Below are 23,347 nucleotides of genomic sequence, written 5' to 3' on the forward strand. Positions count from 1 at the left end.
AGTCCAGTAGCATGCATTCATTACTTTCCTACAATTTCTCTTTATGCAAAAGTGCTGATCGTGTGTCATCATTATCAGTTATCATCAGTTATCATCAGTGTGAACAGTTATCATCATTCTAAAATTGTTATTGCATTTCAATTGTCAAGTATTTCCTATCTTATTTCAGAGTAAATTTACTATGTTTGCTGAATTTTCAGTGGTCTATTCTAAGAAACGAGAGGTTCAACTTAGGGAACTAGTTTCCTTAAATGGACCAATACATTAATTTCATTTTTTGGGCATACATACATAAATAATTAGCTTTTCGTTACAATGTGTACACCATATCAATGGAGATATGATATACTTGTGAAAATGAAATGAAATCTTTAAGTTTTACGTCCCACGGTTATGCCGATTAGGCTAAAGGAGACGATGATGATGAGTGATGAATGAAATGGTGGAATGAAGAAAGTGGGAGGAAACGGAAGAACTCCGAGAAAACCCACGCACACGGTGCTTGTCCACCACAAAGTTCACTTGGCGGGGGTATGATATACTTGTGAATTAAATTTTCATTATCCCATTTAATTTCGTGTTTTCTTGTTTATGCGGGAAATATTAACAACTGGTACAAATTAGGCAACTCTCCCCTATATATATATTGAAATCGAAAATGGTATGGCACAAAATCAATCATTTCCAGTATAGAATGAAAACGGTAACAGATAAGGAGAAGTAGCTTTTTGCTGTTAATTAAGCGTCTGAAGAATGCATTTCAACCAGGTCCTAAACTCTGTATTAAACCGGAGTAAGTATAATTTCATTATAACTTTCGGTTTCAATATGACTCTACAAAGAGCTAAAGTGGAAAATAGAATCTTTTTAAAAAAAAATCTATTTAACGTTCTGAGAGTAGATATCTTCTTCTTTCTTTACCACTGTTCAAATCGTTAGTAGAAGAAATAATCATTTCCGGTTCAAAACTTGAACATTACATAGAGAGAAGCGGTTGTATTCAATCAATAAAGGGTCCCAAAGATACATTCCACGTCAACTATAACCTATCAAAACCGCAAATGCCAGAAAATCAAGCACTTCTGGTTTTAACATAAGTCACAATAGATTATATATGATAATAGAGAGAAGCAGTTTTCTCTGATGAACTCCACTATTTCATCAGTAAGTACAATGTACAACAGACTTCCACCATCTTATACGTATATCAAAAGTAAAGACAGGTTCATAAGGAAGGGATATCTTCCAAAAATATTAGAATCATTGTCAACGTATATGAACTACACTATGAATATTGTATCAACTCGTAACTTTGGACAGTACGGATAGGACAGATATATTTCATCTCCATTCTAATCTCTCTCTCTCTCTCTACTAAAACAGGATGTGGTAATATATATACTAAAATTGTCGGTTTAATAATAATTGGAAAGATATTACGCCATACAAACTAAAGTTATTCACGAGGTACACGTTACATGGCTATTTGTTTGTAGTGCGTATTGTTTCCATAAGTACTTCTATAGAGTGCGTAAGATAAATGTGAAACATATCAGAAACATATCCATTACGTTGTGTATTCTACTAAGACACATATTTTGTGATGCTTTTATTTCTACTTTATCTTTCGATTTATCACATAAAGCTATTTTACCATTAAGTAATGCAACAATAGAAGTAATTTTGGCTTCTAAGTGTTTATCGTAATTGACCATTTGATAAATATCTTTGTTTCCAAATACATTTTAAATATAAGCCGTAATACTAACCTTACTTCTTAGTACAACACAAATGAATATACGCGTGCACGTTAATGGGACCTGGTGACAAAATTCCTCTTGTTAATTTACATTGTCATAATTTTAAGTCTGCCACTTTCCGATAAGCCAATAGGTAAACTTTTATACAAATTCATTTTTGCAGTAAAAAGTTCTACATAATTTCACTCAATACAATAAAATATAAAGAACGTATTATTTGAAGATGAAACCAGAAAAAATATTTGTTATATGTTTTGTGATTATATTTGTACAACCATCTGATCAAGAAGTATCCTTACATCCCGTGAAAGTACTTTCAACATTCTCCCAGGTTTCCACGTATGAAAAATTTATCTCAACAACTATTAGTAACTTGTGCAGAAACTTGTTTTCAAAAGCGTATGTTGTTAGCGTTGTTCGTTACAAAGAGGTTAGCACAGAATCCTCCGATTTTCTACAGATGTTTGGAATGGATATCATATATACAATTAGTGTTTACAAAGATTGCAATCATTGCGGTTTCCTTGGTCAAGTTTCTGACAATTCTCAAATAAATTACGTTATAGTAATATTTTTGAGTAGAATGGAATGTTTCCAACATTTGGTAGAATGTTTCAGTACCTTTCACCGCTTTCGAAAAGAACGCTTTCTGATAAGATATAGCTCATTTGATGAAAATAGTTTCGAAGCATCAGCACTATTTGAAGCCATGTTAAGAAACGTGACGTTAAGACTTGCAGTGTTATACAATAGAATATCATTCAGTATTAATGAAGAATTCTCGGCTTACAATCAAAAAGCTTTAATAGTAACACGGAATCCTTTCTCACAAGTGACACTCACTCAGGAAGTAGTTTGGCAGAACTTACCTAATGCTTTGGAATTGTTTTCACATGCCTATATACTTGAACGTCTACCTAATCTAAATGGTCAATCTTTACGAGTAAGTACAATGTACAACAGACTTCCACCATCTTATACGTATATCAAAAGTAAAGACAGGTTCATAAGGAAGGGATATCTTCCAAAAATATTAGAATCATTGTCAACGTATATGAACTACACTATGAATATTGTATCAACTCGTAACTTTGGACAGTACGGACATAAGCTTCCGAATGGCACATGGACTGGCGTTATGGGAGATCTAGATAGTAAAAGAGCTGATTTGGCATACGCAAGTGTGTTCCGAAACTTTGACCGTTCTCAGGTTGCTGATTTTTCTGATCACTATTCAATTGAGGTTTCAAGAGTTATAATTACAAAAAGCAAACAAATTCCACCCTGGATATCATCATTGCGCATCTATGATTTCAACGTATTGAGCACAATTTTTGCAGAGCTGTCATTCCTAGTTGTAACAGTGAGAGTATCTTATTTTGTTATGAAACGGCATAAAAGTCTGTGTTTGCTTGCCTTGGAACTATTTGGAATACTTTTTCAGGTGTCTGTATCGCAACCTGAAGAGAATTCATTGCGAATTATACATTTTGCTTGGATATATTTTAGTCTTGTTGTATTATCCGTGTACTCTGGTAGTATTGCAAGTGTGTTTACAATACCCAAATTTTATCCTGATATCAATAACTTGAATGACTTATCTAAATCTGGAATCATACTTTGTGGAAGTATGTATTACAAAAAACAATTAAGTAAATTACAGAGCCCATTTATAAAAGTGCTCGCAAATGGTTTCAAGCTAAATAATAATTATTCTGAAGTGTTGCTGCGCATCAAACAAGGAGAGAACATTGGTTTAATTACTGCTGAGAACAGTCTTAATTATTATTCGAGACAATTTCAATCGAATTCCAGCTGTACATATAATTTTCATATTTTAGGAGAATCGTTAGGGAATGCAATGCGTGGTATTGCTTTTACCAAAGGGTCGCTTTTGGTGGATGGTGTTAATATAATGTTGTCAAGAATGCGTGAGAGTGGACTTATTATGAAGTGGGTTACCCATGAATTGGAAAGTGTACCTGTGCGTACAGGTAAATGCGAAACTCAAAGTGTTATCATTAAATGATTTGCAATCAGCTTTCTACATTTTACTATTTGGTATCAGTTTCTCTGTACTTCTATATCTTCGGGAAATAATTATTTACATTTTATGCAGAAGGAGAAACCCGAAGAAGAGAAATACTTTCCCGTTACACTAAACTTCTCAATTCCTATTCACTTATATGAGAAGAAAAACCAGCGGTTCTTTGCAGTCAATTTGAAACTTCCAGAATTATTCACTATGAATTTGACTACTTATTTCCAATAGTGCATGGAAATAACAAATATGTTTGTGTTGTAATCTTAGATCTCTACTGTAGTAATTATTATACTATATTAACTATACTTTGTTCCATATATTAATATGGTTTACGTTTAGCTTTTAATGCGATTATTATCTTTATCTGAAATTGACAAGTTCTTGCAATTAGAGTACACAAAAGAATTAACTGGTTAAAGGAACAAGTCAAAATAAAGAGACTGAATCGATGAGTGGAAATGATCATTCCACAACACCTTAGTTTTGGATAACCAAAAAAAAAAAAAAAAAAAAAACTAACCACTTTCCGAAAACGCCGTTACTTACACAAAAACAATTTTAAGTAACAGGACCTACTATTTCGCAATATACAAAAACTATAATGATGAAAGACATTCAGCTATACAGAAATTGGTATTGTGGAATATTCTTTATTGTTTTGAATATCTTCCTTTTTTCACTAACGGATTCAATAATGAGGAAACTTTTGAAGAAAAATATATTTCAATATTTATATCTTCATTACTTACATTTATTACAGGACTATAATATTTGTTCGACAGACGAACGGGCTTAAATAATGAATAATGTAATAGGAACATCCTTTCCTGTTTCACACACTTATGAATGTATTTTTCACATATTAGAGTCCTTGAGTTACTTAGTTTATTCTTAAAGAAACATTATTTCGAGCGAAAATTTTGTTTCGTATGATAAATGTCACACTAGTTTTACACCTTAGAAACATTGATAGAATTACGAAAGGGTATATTGTATTTGTGTAATCAAGACAAAACTACTCATTTCTTGCAATCATGGTATTATTAATTCGATTAATTCAGTGTTTCGTGTGATTGTACCGTGTGTGGTAAGTTTACAGTTGTTTCTTGGATTGCAGCTATGGATTGAGAACATATATTTTGTCTCAATGAGGTCATCTATATGTTAGTAGTGTTTCATTTATGTTGCTATGTTCTGTACTAGTAGAGTTTCGATATGTTGTGATTAGTTGCTTAATATTTTTAGTGTTATATTGCCTTTTAAATGTTGACTATGCAAGTATAGTTTAATATTATCTTTAGGAAATTTAATGTTATCTGAATCAAAAGTTTGAAAAGAAATCTGAATGGTATGGTTTAACAAAAATCATATTTCATTGTGTTTTAATCTATATATCTACAGACAATACTGTCCTTGATTATTATAACAAGTTTCCACTGAAACGATCTTCGGACAATGGATTTTGACAACTAATCTTCTAAGTTGTTCAATTTCCGAGAAAACTAATAACATATGTCAAAAGATACTAATACTCAATTGATTTTCATGATTTTAAGTGAATCATAATACTTTGAAATTTGGCTGGTTCTTGAAGAGGTAACGAAGAATTTCTATATGCCAACCTTAATACCTCTCTCCCAATGAGTTTCGAATCAAACTATTAGGCTATGTAAATTATTTAGAAATGAAATAATATATTGTTAAATGAATTTATCAACCTTTTCTAAGACTAAAGTGATTATTTCCGAGTCACCAAAACAATTAAAGATTAATTTTATGGGTATTATAATTAGTGTGTTCTTCACAATTATATAAAGTGTATCATAACTTCTATGATGGTTTTGCTAAATGTAAATTTAAGTTGTAAATATTATGAATATACGCATTCACCTACATTTTAGATTTAGCGATTGAAGAAAATACATTAACTGTTTACATTGTAACCACTTTCCGGTTCTGCCCCCTGGTGTCCCACCGAGTATTTTCAAGCGACCTGAACTTACCTCATTAAGAAATTAAAGAACATTTCCAAAAAGGCATTACAGAACTCTTCTCGGATCGCTTTTAGGTCTCAACAATGAGGTGAGCATCAAGCACCGAGAGGTTCGGATGTCTCACCTCGAAATCCTCACGGACATCCAGATGATCGCTCAGACCACGACACACAAAACTATCATTCACACACGCAAGAAAACACATTAAATAGAATAATATTATGTTTATTTATTAAATTCACTATGAAAATATATATACAGAAGAAAAACAACCCCAACTCTAAACACTGATATGGATGTAAACAATTATTTCCATAAACATAAAATTACACTTCACATTTTAGGATGTTATAGCCCTATATATATATATATATATATATATATATATATATATATATATATATATATATATATATATATATATATATATATATATATATAGAGAGAGAGAGAGAGAGAGAGAGATAAAGGGTGTCCATAAAGTCTTTTGCCACCCCTAAAACTCGAAAACGCTGAAATATATGTCAAAACGGGAACACACGTATTTCATCATTTGTAAAGAGCAACGCATTGAGGGAAACAAAGTTGCCCTTGGAGGGTCAAGAAGTATATTGTTTGAAAGCTATTTTCAAAAGAAAGACGATAGAATAAGTTTCGACACTCTGCTTAAACCTGTACAAAATGGCGGCTGGTCACAATGTTAATACAGTTTGCATTGAAAAGTCTTTGACTGCCCCTAGAAATCTGAGGTGGCTCAACAGCTATCAAAACTTTAAAAAAACACGTATATCGTCACTTCAAAAGTAACGCGTATTGAGGGAAAGAAAGTTGCCCTAGAGACCCTCGGAGCGTAGCAGACGGTGTCCAACTCAAAATTTTCAAATGATAAGGGGGTCAAGTAGTATATCGTTTCAAAGCTATTGTTAGAAGAAGGAAAATGGGACAAATCTTGTGTTTCAATACCAACCCTGGTGGTGAAATGAGAATGTGGGAGGAAACAGGAGTACTCCGAGAAAACCCATGGCCACGATGTTGTCCACCAAAAACTTACTTGACTAGAGATCGACCCAGGGACCCCATGCACCACAAGGAAGCGCTCTGCTACTGAGCCACCGTGCCCCCCCCTAATAAAAATCAACAAAAGAAAGATATAGAAATAAAATAATGAACACAAACACAATATACTCACTTTTATAGTTTGACAACTCATTGTTTGTTTAGCTATAGCAGTTGTCAAGAAAACAGACCCGTCCAAAAATTTAGATCATGTCAAGTATAATATTTTCAAATTTTACCTACACGCACATGGGAACACAACAAAAAGAAGAGGATCCTTGCATGCAACTACTTTTTTGTTCACAGGACGTGGTACGCTATTTTGAGTCACTAAAACGTCATGACAAACAAGTCTTTACAACTAATACAGTGTGATTACTGACACAGCCTGACGTACCTTAAAATAAATTTACAATATTACCAGATCGTTAATCCTCCTAATACTATCTGTGAAACGTCAATGTTCTCAATATGAAACATATGTCTATTAAACAAATAAGATAATACTAGCTACTATTCTTACTAAATAACAAGGTAAACAGCCTTTGAGAAAGAAACGATAGCATTATCTAATCTTCTTGAGTTCAACTTGCTACACATCTATATTCACTTCACACACTTCTTCTTATTTAAAAAAAAAAACATATATATACCACTGCGCTTTCCTTAAAATTCAAAATTTACCATTAAAAATTGACTTTGGTTTTCGAAATATGTTTAATCTTACAGAAAATTATCTCAAATTTAGTGAATCCCCAGTATGATAGATCAATACTTCCCACGTATATATAGTACAAAACAATCAGATAAAATCTAACGCACATAGTCCAGCACAATGGTTGTCAACGTGCGTGATCTCGTTTCCAAAGTCGGAGATAGAACAAATTATTAAAAAGAAAGAAAGAAAGCAATCGGTGGATAATAGATTATTTAACGGGAGTTTGAGAATTCATTACCACTTTTTTTTTATTTTTTTGAATCAAAAGATCCAATATATTTCAATCAAAAAAAAAAAAAAAATTAGCCTTATATCTGGAGAACTGTAGTCCAACCCAAACTATCACCAAACTCAGTATGATGTGCTTATTCCGTAGGAAATTCGAAAACTCGATTTAGGGGCCGTTCAAAAATTTTATGGCCCCTGATCCAAAAACTAGTTATTGGCCAAGATCGTAATCTCTTGATTCATTTTTTGGATCATTCCTAAAATTCTTGCTTTTTATTATTAGACGAAAGTCATTATGCGTTTTACAAATTATCAAAATCTTAGACTTTATACAAATAATAATAATAATAATAATAATAATAATAATAATAATAATAATAATAATAATAATAATAATAATAATAATAATAATACGATTGATAATACGCGGTGTAAGTTGATTATAATACATATTTAGATTCCTCTTGAAAAAAGTCGATCAAAAAAACTATCGTTGGTCCCTTTCTTTTGAAAAGTGGGAGGACGAGCGTATGTTAAAAACATAAATGGAAAAATTGCATGTTTGGAGGACAAATGTAAGGGAAAACATTGATAATGTAAGACAAATTATAGAAACAAGCTTTCTTTTCTTCTCTTTGAGATTAACCCTTGCGCCGCCTCTGTTCTACACCACTGATACGTTTGTGGAACCTCGGGTTGAAAATAATTGCCAAGTGTTTTAACCTTACCTTGATCCGACACTTCGTTCCCGAGTTATGGACATTTTCAGGATCGTTCTCGATGGTCTACAGCTAAGAATTGACGTATTTGTGCACCTATGATCGTCTATAATTTTTTTTATGCCTTTGTATAAGCAATCATTTCCTAAAGTTCTGCAATTTTCTCTCCGAATATCCTTTCCTGTATAATGTGACGTCTTTTAAGTGTGGAGACTCATCTGCATCCTGAGTTTGTGCCTGCTACTGCTATATTTACATCCTGAATTTTCAGGTAGATACTACACGTAAAATAAAGTGATCTGCATTTTTTCCGTTTCTGCGGAAAAAAGGTTTGAAGGTGCCTAAGCCTCTTCTGAAGTATTTTCAAAAAATAAAATACGCAGAAACGAATATATACATATTTCTTAATTTAAGGTCTAATATCTGCATGAATAGTTTCCTCGGAATCGCTTGTAATTTTGTCGATTTTGGCTGTCATATTATTTGGAGATATTTGAATGGAAGCCATTGTTTCCCCTGAAACCGTTTCCTCACACAAAAGAAAAAAAACGTATTCCTTAATTTTCTATTTAGTATGTGTATACACCTTATTCTGCAAATTGTTTGTATCCTTTTGGAGAATTCGAGTTTTTCTTGAAAATACTTCGGAAGGGGCTTAGGCCCCTTCAAACTGTTTTTCCGCAGAAACGAAAAAATACAGGTTAATTTATTTTATGTCTAATATCTACCTGCAAAATTTGGTTGAAATCGGCGTGCAACACTTTGCGGATGTTCCATGTTAGATAGTATTATTAATTAAAATCTTAACTGTGAATATGAAATAAAAGCAAAGGATAGGAATGGCGAAATAAGCATTTTTAAAAAAAGGAAAACATATTTTACGGATCTTTCAGAAAAATATTAATCAAACTAGGATCTGCGCTCTGGTCGCTTAGTCTGAGGGAAGAACAAAGACTGAAAGTATTTGAGAACAAGATCCTGAGACGAATATTCGGACCCAAGAGGAACGGGAATGGGGAATGGCGGAAACTTCATAACGAGGAACTACATAATTTATACGGTTTACTCAACATTGTTAGGGTCGTCAAGTCTAGGAGGCTTAGGTGGGCAGGTCATGTAGCTAGAATGGAAGAAAGTAGAAACGCTTTCAAAGTCTTGACTGGAAGACCAATCGGAAAACGACCATTAGAAAGACCTAGGCGCAGATGGGAGGACAATATTAAGATGGATCTCGCAGAGATTGGAATACAAAGTAGAAAATGGATACAGTTAGCTAAGGATAGAAGTCAGTGGAGAGCTTTTATGAATGTGGCATTGAACCTCCGGGTTCCATAGGCCATAGAGTTAGTTAGTTAGGGCCTGCGTTCTCTACACATTCACATATGAGCATGAATCTCCTTCTCATTCCCCATAACATCTGTACATGTCCCTTTACAGACATAATTGAAAGATGTCTTGATATAAATCGGCAAGAGATACCGTAAAGGGGAGACTTTTTCGATTATTTTTTCAATATCTCGCACCGTTTGGAAGACTAAGTCTACTTCCGGTTGGAAAAAAATGAAATGAAATCTGAGTTTTACGTCCCACGGTTATGCCGGTTAGGCTAAAGGAGACGGTGATGATGATTAATGAATGAAATAAGTGGGAGGAAAAGGGAGAACCCCGAGAAAACCCACGCACACGGTGTTTGTCCACCACAAAGTTCACTTGGCGGAGGCTGGGATCGAACCCGGAACCCCTAGCACCAGAGGTGAACGCTCTACCACTGAGCCACCGCGGCCCTACTTCCGGTTAGAGTTTCTAATTCATGAATGATCAGTGGTTTCTTTCTTCTTGCATGCAGTATGTAATACGCAAATACATTACATAGGGTAACTGTCCCAATAATTGACAGTATAAGAACAGTGTTTGACAAATTGCAAGTTTCTTCACCCTTTAAATGAGCCTGGCTTACTGATCTCTCGTAGAGGTACGAAGGCATCCTTCCTTCATCTATATAGACCATCATAAAAATAATAGACTAATAATTATTATTTTTTACAATATGTATACGAAAAGTTGATCATTGTACCAGTAATTGACACCAAGATTTGTGAGATTCACCAGTAATTGACACCTTGTGACCCAGTAATTGACATCTCCTAATATCTTATTCTAATGAACCATATAATTTTCTACCAACTTATCAAGCTGATTTATAAGTTTCCACCTGGATAAACATGTTTATTTCTTTCGCTAACATAGCTATTATAGTACTATTTTGCACTGTCCATCGATTTTCTGTTTTCTTTGGAGAACTACTACTTAGAGGCAAATATTAACAGTGGTGTGGGATTAACAACACTGCAAAGGAAGAAAAGGTGGCAGCATTTGCTTGTACCTAGTCCCGCAGTCTTGTTGCGTCGGAAAAAAGACGACAGTGTCAATTACTGGTACACTGTCAATTATTGGGACAGTTACCCTATACAATTAATTATAATGTCAATAATATATGGTGTTCATTGGGCAAAATACTCCAAACAATAAAGAATCATCTTAGATTGGAGAAATGTTTATCCTTCGTTTTTCATCATTTGGCAATGAAACCAACGCCTGAAAGATATACAACCTATATATACAGTAATGTTATGTTGGAATGTATAATTCATAGGATATGGTGCTTGACTAAAAAATTTCAATACTTCCAGTGTACCCCTAAAAATGTAATAAAGAAATAAGGGACGTTTTTTTTTTATGTTGAATTACTGGAATCGACCAGAGAAAACCACAAGTTTCTAGCACTTGTGGTTTTCGAGATCTCATTTTTGAAATGATTGGAGACAAACATATAAACTTTTCTTTGGAGACAATATAAACCTAGCATTTTAATATATAGATACTTAGTGCGGAAACATAAACAACCAAAAGCTATGAAAAATACTACAGACTTTCAAAGCTTATAGAAATGTGAAGTTTAATAAAGAATAATTGTGCCGAACTAAAAACTAACGAAAAAATATATTGCACACGTGTTCGCAGAAGGAAAATGTCTTTCATCCCCTTACATACAAAACACCAATATATAAACAGAGTATTTTATGCACAGATATGCTGGAATTGATTAATATTTTTACTGTGTAAAATTGTTATTTCAGTTCTGATACCAATAATACGATAGATTTAAATAAAACAAACAAGCACATAGCTCGTGTATTACTAAATGAGTACTGGTGTCAATGCATTAAGTGGAACTCCTCATGGTTATATAGTAAGCGAAAACGTCTTTGGAGTCAGAAATCCGGGTTCAATTCTCGGTGGGAGTTCATGTGAATCGAATTCCATAAAAGCTGCAAGTCTACGTCTCATATCACATCGCCGCTGAAAGGAACGCTAAAATTTAATCTAATCTAATGCGTTAAATGATTGAATTGATCCAAATTTTACTGTGCAAAACATGCATTTTAGTCTTGATTCCAATCATAGGCGCCGACTTTGAGGGGGCAGGGCACTTTTGGTCCCCCCAATATTTAAAGGTGGGGTCCTCGCCCCCGCAATATAATCCAGTTGAAGAAGAATTACCAAAGAGGAGCAATAGTTTCTGCCGTAAATTAAGTCGTGCCTTTAATTCAATTTTAGGATCAGCCTTCTTATTCGATAAAAAGCACCGTTTTCAAATCGGCGTTTATCCCTTTTAGGATTTTCAATTTTTAAGGTAAATTTTAGACTTTCACTCAAACAGCTACTGCTTCCTTACTATTTATCGTAGAATCGATGTTCATACCTCGTTGTTCTCAAGATAGATCATACTTTCCAACGGTACCACTCTCTTGTCCGTATTAAACACCAAAAACAAGAAAATTTAAAAAAGCATGAGATTTTTCGAAAAAAAAATCGAAATTTTTGTGCCCCTCTGGCTCGGGCCTGGGTTCACGTAGAGATCTGAATCTTTTCTTAAAAAAATATCTTGTTATGTACATAATAAGTGCGCAAAATTACGTTCTTGTATCTTGAAAACTGAGGTCGGGAAAAAATTTTGAAAGTCTGGAGGTGACCCATCTTTTCATATATGTATATAAATATATATGCCTAGGTATAAAACATTTTAAAAAATGTACTGCGTCATTCCAATTTAACCTAGAGTCATGGTCCAACGCCATTTTCTTCAGTATAATAAGCCCTTTCCAACGGTATCACTCACATGTCCGTATCATACACCTGAACCAGATAATTAGGGAAAAACTCGGAAGTATTTTTGCAAATCCAACCAAAACATTTTGCAACTCTGGCCTAGGCCTGGGTTGACGTAGGGATCTGAATTTTTTTCTAAAAATATATAGTTATGTACATAATGCGTGTGCTAAATTCCAATCTTGTATCTCAAAAACAAAGGGCAGAAAAATTGTTGAAAGTCTGAATTTAGGCTCTCTCTTTATACACACATACATACGTATATACTTATTATAAAAATTTACTGCGTCATTACTATTTAGCCTAGAGTCATGGCTTAAACGTTATCTTCTTTAGTATAAAAACCCCTTTCCAACGGTGCCACACATGTACGTATCGTATTCCTGAACCGGAAAAATCGGGAAAACTGAAATGTTTCTGAAAAAGTCTCAGCTTCACGTAGAGATCTCAGAAAAGTTTGAGAAATATCCAAAGGTACATACAATTCCAATCTGATATCGTGAAAACTAAAGGCGTGAAAAATTTTTGAAATTCGCCTTAAGAAAAAGTAAAATATCACGCCCTTTCGCCCCCATTTGGCACAGCCAAGTTGACCATCAGGTTCCAAAACGCATCTGGGTTTTTTTGGTCTATCCTTGACTTGACTAATAAAAAAACGACTTAAGGACCTGTTATAGAACCTAAATGCGAGATCAAAGACAATAGTACGCCATGGTAACAAAAATTACCAAAAATCCTAAAAGGGTTAATAGAGCACTGAAGCTTCAATCAACACTATGGTAACAGTGATATGAGAAGTGAAGATCAATGTAGTGCTGTAAAGTTCCCAGAATTTGAGCTTGAGTTTGTTTTAATGTCTTTAGACAAATTTGACTTAGTTCATGAATTTAGGAGCGGAGCGGATGCAGCAGACTAAGATCTCGAGTGAAGGGGGCCTTTATCCAGCAGTTGGTACAAAACGGCTGAATATGATTATATATTTATTCATTGTTTGGGCCCCCCCAATATGTTCTTCAAGTCGGCGCCTATGATTCCACTCATATGATAGATTTGAATGAAAGCAACAAGTACCACACGTAAGTGAGTACCGGTATCAAACAATCAAATGAAGCATTTTCATTGCGTGAAGTATAAGCTTTCACAAAATGTTCTTATGCATTTCTTTTTTACTACGTTCTGAATTATAACGGGTTTCTAATGAAGTATCATGTCTTATGGAACTTTTTAACCAGCACTTTTGTTTTTGTATGCTATGTATTATTGATGTAAAAAATGTGAGTATGAGCAAAATGGCACTCGTTATTCACACGTTATCTGCAAATACAAATTAAATATGTATGTTCTTTAAAAAGAAATCTCACTGTAGAAATGCTCAAGATTTGTAGAAATACAAAATAAGGCAACTAACCTCTATTAAGATGTGATGTGGCGTTTTACGTCGCTTTTTGAGAGGAAATGGTATTTTTCCGATGATCATCTTCTCTGGGTTGATCCAGCTTCGTTTCCCAAATCTTGTCCATGCCATGGAAAACGACCTTCTTTACACTGTGCATGAGTACGGTTTAAATGACAGCAGTCACACGTATTAACTAATCTCCTAAAAATGTGAGTGTTTGTTGTATACACACAAATAACTCCTGCAGTCTAGTCTTGAGGAACAAACAAAAAAAAAGGCGATTCTTCAGTTTGTGCGTGACGAGCAACAGTTAACAGAACAAAAAGTTTATCTCTAAATAGATAAATCATGACCTATAAGGGTCACTCCAACCCATGATTAAATATCCGTTTCATTTTCTGGTTTGACATAGTCTATAGATAAAGGTCTCCACGGCAATGGAAAACTTTATCTTTCCTCTATCTTGTTGACCTTTCACTTATAAAAGAAGAGAATGTTCTTCAAAACCTCCACAAAATGCTCCACGACAATAATCAGAAAGAACATCCTTTACTATTAGGGTCTACATCATTACACAATAATAATAATAATAATAATAATAATAATAATAATAATAATAATAATAATAATAATAATAATAATTTGAAGTCTGAATAAGAAATAACAAAACTTCCTGCTCCACAATTTTCAAAATTATTGCGAGTGAGTGTAGAGGTCCTTTTTCACTGAATGACACTGCTTGGGTTGGGTCGTATTGGCTCAGTACGACTCAGCACATGTTACTAAGTATTCTGCCTTTTCAAAAGTCCTGGAACTAGGGTTTTTTTTTTTTTTTTTTTTTTTTTACTTAATTTTCAGTTTGAACCTGGAAATGTTCCTTCCATGTTTCTTGATTTTCAGCTTCCTCTTTCAACTCCTAATATTTTCTTCTAGTTTTCAAATCATCGATCACTTGTGTTCTTCCTATTCCTCGCTTTCCTTTCATCTTTCCTTCTATGGCGGTATGAAAAAGACAATTTCTTCGAGATATGTTTAATCCAATTGACCTTTCTACGAAGGATAGTGGCTAGAAGTGTCTTCTTCTTCCTATCCGTTTTAAAACATCTTCGTTTGTTGCTCATTCTGTCCATTTTATCTTCTCCATCTTCCTCCAACACCACATTTCGAAGCTCTCTAAATATTTCTTCTCTAACTTCCGTAATGTCCAAGTTTCTGAACCATACAATTCAATGCTCCATGGGTATAACACTTGATCAACTTCTTTCTTAGCCCAATATTGAGCCTGTTAGTTAAGAGTGATCTTTTCTTGTTGAATTCTTCTTTGGTTATGGCAATTCTTGACCTGATCTCTTTGGTACAGTAAGCATCTCTCGTCAAAAAATACCACACTGGTAGGGGGCATTGATACGGGGCCCGCGATGTTTTGATTGATTTTTGTAGTGCTCGATGAAACAGAAACAACGATACTAATATTACTTTTTTAAATCTGTAGGTAGAGACGGGAAGAGGTAATTCATTAGGGCCCGCGATGTTTTGATTGATTTTGATAATCCTCGACAAGACAAAGAAAATTAACCTAAATTTGTGCAATCCGAGCCTAGGAAGCTATGGAAAATCAGTGTACGCTTATACTTATAAACATACGCACACAAAAATTTCGCTTGTTCTTCAAGCAAAAAGTAACAATGTAAAGATTTGAACGAATTACGTCTCCATGTCTTGATGCATATTAGAGAACATTTTCAATATGATTCTGATTTTCTGAACTCTTACATTTCGTAACGACTAAAAATGAAATAGTTCTTTAGTTTAGCGTTCCATAGTTATGCCATTTAGGCTAAAGGAGATGGGTGATTAACAGAAGGTTGTGATATTAAAGTTTTGTGATCTCCCACCGGAATTCGAATCCGGGACCGCATTCACCAAAAGCACACGCACTAGCCACTAGAGCAGTGAGGAGTGCATCTCGTCATCACTGATTTCCATGTGATTTATTTTCATGAATTGTTTCATTTAATAATATTATTCTTATAATAGTTTTATTTATGTTCCATTTAATGTTACATCTATATACTTTTATATTGTTAGATTAATATTAGTTGTATTTAGTATATTTTTGTTGACTGTCACAAAATATACTAAATACAACTAATATTCATCTAACAATAAAAAAATATATATAGAAATAACATTAAATGTAACATAAATAAAACTATTATAAGCATAACATTATTAAATAAAGCTAAATATATGGAAATAAATCACATGGAAATCAATGCATCAAGGGAAGACAAAGGGAAAGTGTTTAGGGTATTATCAAGACAGATGGACACTTATAAACAGCAGGTGGATTGATAGAAAAAGATAAAAACAGGTGAACGGGTAATTAAGTCCAAGCAGATGGGCGATTAAACATGTGTAGGTCCGAAAAAGAAGTCCAAGCAGATGGGCGATTAAACATGTGTAGGTCCGAAAAAGAAAGACGCAGGTGATTTTTTTTTTTAAAAAAAGAATGTTAGGCCTTTCTCTTTTTGGATCAAAAGATCCAATATATTTCAGGCAAAAATTTTCTTGTAGGTCTTATATCTGGAGAACTACATATAGTGAAGCCAAACCCAAACTTTCACTTAACTCAATATGATGTGCTTATTACGTAAAAAAAAATATGAAAACTCGATGTAGGGGCCATTCAAAATTTTGTGGCCCCTGATCCAGAAAATCCAATATATTTCATTCAATCAAACATTTTCTTGTATGCCTTATGTCTGGAGAATAGTGTAGGCAAGCTCAAATCATCACTTAATCCAGTATGATGTGTTTATTCCGCAAAGAATATGAAAACTCTATGTAGGGGCCGTTCAAAAATTTTGTGGCCCCTGATCTAAAAAATCGAATATATTTCATTCAATCAAACATTTTCTTGTACGCCTTATATCTGGAGAACTGCATACAATGTAGCCAAACTCAAACTATCACTTAACACAGGATGATGTGCTTATTCCGTTAAAAAAAAAAAAAAATCGATTTAGAGGCCGTTCAAAAATTTTGTGGCCTCTGATCCGAAAACTAATTATTGGCCAAGATCGCGATCTGTTGATGCATTTTTTATGGATCATTCCTAAAATTCTTGGCCAAAATGCAATCTTTTGATCCATTTTTTTAATCATTCCTGATATTCTTGTTAGTATATATATTTTAACGATCTGAGGATATTTCTTCCAGTTAGTGTTTGATGAAAATAACGTCCAGTTGTCGAATCCGTAATAACAATGTATTTTAGTTTAAATAAATAAGTTATACTCTAGTCAGAAAATTTTTTAATTTTTCTCTTGTAATAAGTACTACAGTCGTCATGGATAGAGATACTCGTCATTAGTGTTTCCCGATACATTTTTGGATGTATTTAAATATAAAAATAAAGAAGTAAATCCCGATATTCGCAATGTGAATGTTAATCATCAAAATTTGGGCTTTTTGTTACCGGTATTCTTCATTATTTGTATTTTTTTTTTAAATGAAATGCTTGTATAATGCAATTAACACTGCATTATTCGAGCTTGAGAGTTTTACTAATGTGCTCAGAATCGTCACTGAAATATGAGAAAATCGAGATAAATATATGTTAATCCAGCGTTATTAACTGAGAATGAGGATGAATTAGTGAATAGTGTATACTATGCAAGTGAGTGTATTACGGAATATACCCCGGAATTGATGAAGCAGAAATATTCACGGGCTATGCTGCAAACGATTGTGTACTGATTTAGGAAAGTCTTCTGTTACAGCTCAAATTCCAGTTCTCAAAACTGTTTAAAAAAATAAAAATAATAAAAAAAACGAAATTTTCTCATACAGATTTGATGTAGGAAGGTATGATCCCAAAGTAGAATCACATGAACCACTTCGTATTTTATTACAATATAATCACTATGAGCCTATTTTTAAAAAAACGCTAATCCTGGAGTAGATTTTGATTTTGAGTTTAACGTCCTTTCCAGCAGTGGGGCTATATGAGACGGGACCTACTGTTTAACGTGGAATCCGAACCACATGAGTTCCCGCGCTAATCCTGGACTTGTAAATTTGTAAATAGTAGTCAATTTCAATATCTCCATATTAGCATGAATGTAACTATGAATAGTAATAGCGAGATTACAAAAAATCTTTTAAAATATGAATGTGTCTCATGTTCCTAGATATGCACCACGTCCGCATCGTTAGGCGCGGAAATGGCTTTAGCCGCCTAAGATTGCTAACAAAATTATCTCATAATCAATGAAAGAATCTCCTGGGTATCATAGTAGTAGTACTGGCTGCCTTCATCTCTCTTAGCATTGGCTGAAGTACGTCACGTGACCTGGTCACGTGGTACGACGTCATAGGGATTAATGTCTCTTTGATTTTTGCAGGAGTACCTTGACTAACCTCTCAAAGTTTAGAAATTGTCAAATTTAAAATTTGGTGTGGCAGTATAGGAGCGGGATGTGTACCTTGGTAAGTTTGGTTGGTCCATTTAGCTCTCATTTATGGGTAAAAAATCACCAAAAATTCAAATTTCGGAGATTTTTGACCTATGTTATCCTCTGAGGCTTTATCACATTACATGTTCATATAGTTGAGTACAGAGACCCAGGCCCGTAGCCAGCCCAAAAATGTAGGGAGGGCCAGGTAGACGTTAGGGGGTCCTGATCGAACCATATTAATACATTTGCAAGCTACCCGTGAAAATTTTAGTGGGCCAGTAAAAATTTAGAGCCCGGCCCCCTCTAGCCTCCCCGTGGATACGGGCATGCAGGGGCTTATTCTTTTTCATAAGATATGGGCAGGGCTGGATTAACCAATCTGGAGGCCCGGGGCTAGAAAAAAAATATGTGGCCCCTGCTGACTTCACGTAATACGTTTTCGTTCAAGTACAGTAGGAAAGTTAAGGGAATATGTTTCATATTTTTGATCACATTTTATTTCATGATGATGATTGTGTGTTTATGATTTTTTAAAGATAGCCAGTTGAGATTTTGATTAGAGTGGATGCCTCTGTCCACCTGGAGGCTCAGGACTACAGCCCCCCTAAGCTCCTCCTCTTAATCCGGACCTGGATGGGTACTGTTCCATAATGACAAAACGGATTAAAATATAACAGAAATAAAGATTAAATTAAATTGTGCTATATCAATTACTAAAAGGGAACAATCAATTCGTAGAACAAATTAAAGAGCCAAATTAATCAAGTGGTGGTTACAATGACAATGTTTTATTTATGAACCAAATGATTTACAGAGGAGCTGGTACAATATAAAAAGGAAGTGCCGTAGAATAGTGGATATGTTTTTGTAACAATGCAATCATTTAACTGAAAACATTTAATAGTATTGAGTTTGACATTTGACACATTATGTAAGCTTAATTACATAACAGCTAATTTATAAACTGACTCAATACTGAATATGCAAGTATTCAAATTCCTTTGTCACTTTGTAGAGACCTCCCAAAATAATGTTACATGCAAAATAGACATTTTAAGTTTCTACTGTCATACTTCACGTGTTGCAGGTGAAGTTTCCATTTGATCTATAGGTGTTCTTTCTTTCTGTATTTGAAATTATGGCGTTCATGGAAACTTCTTGGAGACTCCCCCATTGCGACTCAAAGATTTGGTGTAGGGTGATCTTTCGGTTGAAAACTTGGTTATTTTATATGAAATATTGTCCTTGTTTGTTTCAACTATTTTCTTCTTTCTAATTTGCTAAAGGTCATTGTGTTGTATTTTAAAGTTTACAAAATTTTAGGAAAGTTCTAATAACAAAATGTTATCTAATGATGAAAAAATAATTAGATTGAAGTCTAATTTGCCGCAAGGTTTGATTTCAATTTTTCATGATTTTATCCAAAATGTTAATTATTTGTATCTACTGACAAACACTATGTTATATTACCACAGGAACTTTATGACTATTTGCAAACACCTCTTTCTGCTTCCAAAAATTTGAGAAAGATTACAAATCCTGTCCTTGTGATTATTAGTTCAGTTTCACCCACAGAATTGACATTACGAGGATTTGCATAAATAAAATTAATGATTTTTTTCATTCATAGTTCATGATTTTATTACAGTACACAAACATTAACCTCTTAAATTTCACGACGGATATACTGACCCACCCCTTAAATTTTGGAATTAACAAAAAAAAATTAGTAAGTGTGCTCTAGGCTCGAATATATCTCTGTAAATCTGGGTGCTCCTGCTTATCTTCTTCTATGGGTTAAAAAAAATGCAAATATATTCGTACTGTCATGTGCTCACCACGTGCTCAATTACTGGCCTAATTTATCTTTTTTCATGAACCTTTATCTCCTTAAATAGTTGAGTACAGAGTTCCGTTCTCTTTCATAGGATTTAGATATGTTGATGCTCCCTTCTCAAAATTTCGAACATGTGTGTTGGCTCACCCATTAAATGTAGCAATTGTCAAAAAACAAAATTTGATAAATGTTCTATAGGACTCGAATATACAACTTCGTAAATTTGTATGGTCCTGCTTATCCCCTTTTACGGGTAAAAAAATGTCGAAGTATTAATTTATTTGCATGTGTTCCATATGTGATCGGTTACTAATCTAAGTTAATCTTTGATGAATCTTTATTGCATGACATGATTATATGGTTCAATACAAAGGTTAATTCTATTACATAAGACATGTGTATCTTGGCCACTCTTAAATTTTGGGAGGAATATGTGCTGGCTCACGTTAAATATGGTTGGTTCACTTTCTTGTATTCTTCTATGATGAAAAATCCCAAAACTGTACGTAAGTATCAATTGATATTTTGGCGGGAAATTTAAATTAGCATGAGGTGGAATTTTGAATGTAATGCTTCAAGTTCCACTAAGATGAGACTTTATTGCAAGATATAATCATACATTGGATTACATTAAGTACATTGGCTTCTTCTCATGAACACGGCATTGGTACCATAGCACATCTCATTGAAATTTTTGGAGGTATATATTGGCTCAGGCTTAAATTTTAAAAGTTGTCAAAAAAAAAAAAAGGTAAATTGTCACTACAACTAAGGTATATACTTCTGTACATTTGGGTGGCCAATGTTGTTTCCTTCTACGGGTAAAAAAAAATTGCCAAAAATATTCAAATTTAGGAGGTTTATAACCTAATTTACTGTCTATATAAAAATTGTCAATAAATTCAAATTGGTAATTCCTCTGTATGACTCAGGAATATATATTTGTAAATTTGGATGGTCACGTTGATCTCTTGCCTAGGTAAAACAATGCCAAAATTTAAAATCGGGGATTTTGACTCGTCTATGATGAGAGACACTATGGTCTACAGGACCTAGTCTAAGGTAATTAATGAAAAGTCATCTTTGGTGAAATATCATTGGTTGATTCCTGCTTCCAACTTCAAGTTTTAGGCTTGAAACTAGATAGTTAATTATTGTAACATAATGATGTAGCCTATATCAACAGTTTCACACTTTGAACCTTAGAATTGTAGTTTTGACTCATAGTCTAACGTCATTGGTGGAAAAATTTGGGACTTAAAATCTTATTGGTAATTATTAGAGCAACTCACATTATGCTCTATTTTTTTCTTTAAATATGCTTTATTTTTCCAAATTATGCTTTATTGTTAATTTCAATCATTGTTTTACATTAATCGTTTATAATGTATAATATTTACTATACAATAAATATTCTAAATATCTTGATCTATTCATTAATATTTTATGCAACCAGTTTCTTTCATATTTAATGAACTTTCTACTTAACGCATTGTAAAGAGATATGCTTTACTCGAGTCAGTTTTTTCTATCACTTGTGTGCGCCTTAGAGGTGCATATATACAAAAAGGGAAAGTAAAAGATGCCACCAAAAATTACAGAAATCAAGAGGTACACATAACAATATAGCGTGGAGTTCTTGTGCATTTATTGTTTGTATACACGACTCCAAAAGTATACTACCACCTGCAATTCTCCCTTTTCTGCAATAGCAGGCAACTCAAAAAACTCGGCGGTTGGGTTGGTTTCGAATTCGAAAGGCGTTGGACTAAACCTCAATTCTGTAACAAATATATCAGTGTGGCAAACTGCAAATAAGAGAATAAAACAAATTAAGTGTGACAATTTTATTTTTGTGACGGAGTTGAATGACATCAAAAGTTACAAAATGATTTTACTTAAGCAGTTCAAACAAGATGAATGGAAGAAACAGATATCAGAGGAAAACATCTCCTTCCACCCCCAAAAAAGAACCTCATAAAAAAGAAAAAAAGTTACATAATGTAAAGGTTTAATATAAAATCCCCACTCAAATTTTGAAAGTTGAGACCCAAAAGGCAAGAACACCTGAACCGAAGTGAATGAAATTGTGCACAGGTACTGCAGACGTAAAAGGAGGGAATACGGGTTTCGTATTTTCCTAGAAAAAACGGTTGGGTGGGGCACGGACCCCTCCAAACCTTTGATCACGAAATATCAAAAGTGCTGGTAACAGTATATCAGATGAGTGTAAAGGACATGAAGAATTACAGCGAAACTTTACGTATGAACAATACGCAAAAATAAACCAATACGTTTTTTATTTTCTGCAGAAAAAGGTTTTAAGGGGAAAAAGCCCCCACCAAAAATTTTGAAAGTTGACGCCCGAAAGGCAAAAAGAAGTGAACCGAACTCAATGAAATTGTACACAGGTATTGTAGACGCAAAATGAGGAAATACGGCTTTCGTATTTTCCTGGAAAAAAGAGCTGGGTGGGGTACGGACCCCTCCAAACAATTGATCACGAAATAGCAAAAGTGCTAGTAACAGTATGTCAGATGTGTGTAAAGAACATGAAGAATTGCAACATAATTTTTTGGATGGACCATACGCAAAAAATAAACGAATACGGGCTTTTTATTTTATGCGTAAAACGGTTTTAGATGGCAAAGCCCCCACCCAAAATTTTGAAAGTTGACACCCGAAAGGGAAGAAGAAATGAATTGAAGTGAATAAAATTGTGCACAAATATTGCAGACGTAAAGTGAGGATATGGGTTTCGTATTTTCCTGGAGAAAACTGTTGGGTGGGGCAGGAACCCCTCCAAAAATTTGATCACGAAATATCAAAAGTGTTAGTAACAGTATGTCAGATATGTATAAAGAACATGAAGAATTACAACGAAACTTTTTGTATGGACAATACACAAAAATAAAGGAATACGGGTTCTTTATTTTCTGCGGAGAAACGGATTTAGGGGCAA

General features: G+C 33.9%; 2 protein-coding genes across 4 annotated transcripts in view; one reads left to right on the forward strand and one right to left on the reverse strand.

The window, feature by feature from the left end:
* The window catches only part of LOC145685984 (32 kDa beta-galactoside-binding lectin-like), a 200,589-nt gene that overhangs the window by 116,946 nt on the left and 60,296 nt on the right, over positions 1-23,347 (reverse strand). The window contains exon 1 of one of the 3 annotated variants that reach the window (XM_081758790.1): positions 14,098-14,320. The exons of the other annotated variants lie outside the window; for them this stretch is intronic. Coding sequence (XP_081614916.1) covers positions 14,098-14,214 — 117 coding nt within the window. The 5' untranslated portion in view covers positions 14,215-14,320. Of the gene's footprint in view, positions 1-14,097; positions 14,321-23,347 lie in introns of those variants that run through there. 3 annotated transcript variants of the gene reach the window in all.
* Positions 2,470-8,061, forward strand: LOC145684547 (glutamate receptor ionotropic, kainate 4-like). The gene is made up of 3 exons (XM_081756942.1): positions 2,470-3,388; positions 3,602-3,744; positions 7,999-8,061. The coding sequence occupies exons 1-3, from the start codon at positions 2,470-2,472 to the stop codon at positions 8,059-8,061; spliced, it is 1,125 nt and encodes a 374-aa protein (XP_081613068.1).

Source organism: Thermobia domestica, chromosome 5 (assembly GCF_964235325.1).
Source record: "Thermobia domestica chromosome 5, izTheDome1.hap1.1, whole genome shotgun sequence".
Taxonomy (NCBI): domain Eukaryota; kingdom Metazoa; phylum Arthropoda; class Insecta; order Zygentoma; family Lepismatidae; genus Thermobia; species Thermobia domestica.

Excerpts from the sequence above, each read along its gene's own strand:
- LOC145684547 (XM_081756942.1), top strand. The coding sequence starts at position 2,470 with ATGTTAAGAAACGTGACGTTAAGACTTGCAGTGTTATACAATAGAATA. Across the intron at positions 3,389-3,601 it reads TGGAATCATACTTTGTGGAA|GAGAATCGTTAGGGAATGCA; the intron begins GTATGTATTACA and ends TTCATATTTTAG. Across the intron at positions 3,745-7,998 it reads ATGAATTGGAAAGTGTACCT|ATCCAAAAACTAGTTATTGG; the intron begins GTGCGTACAGGT and ends TTATGGCCCCTG.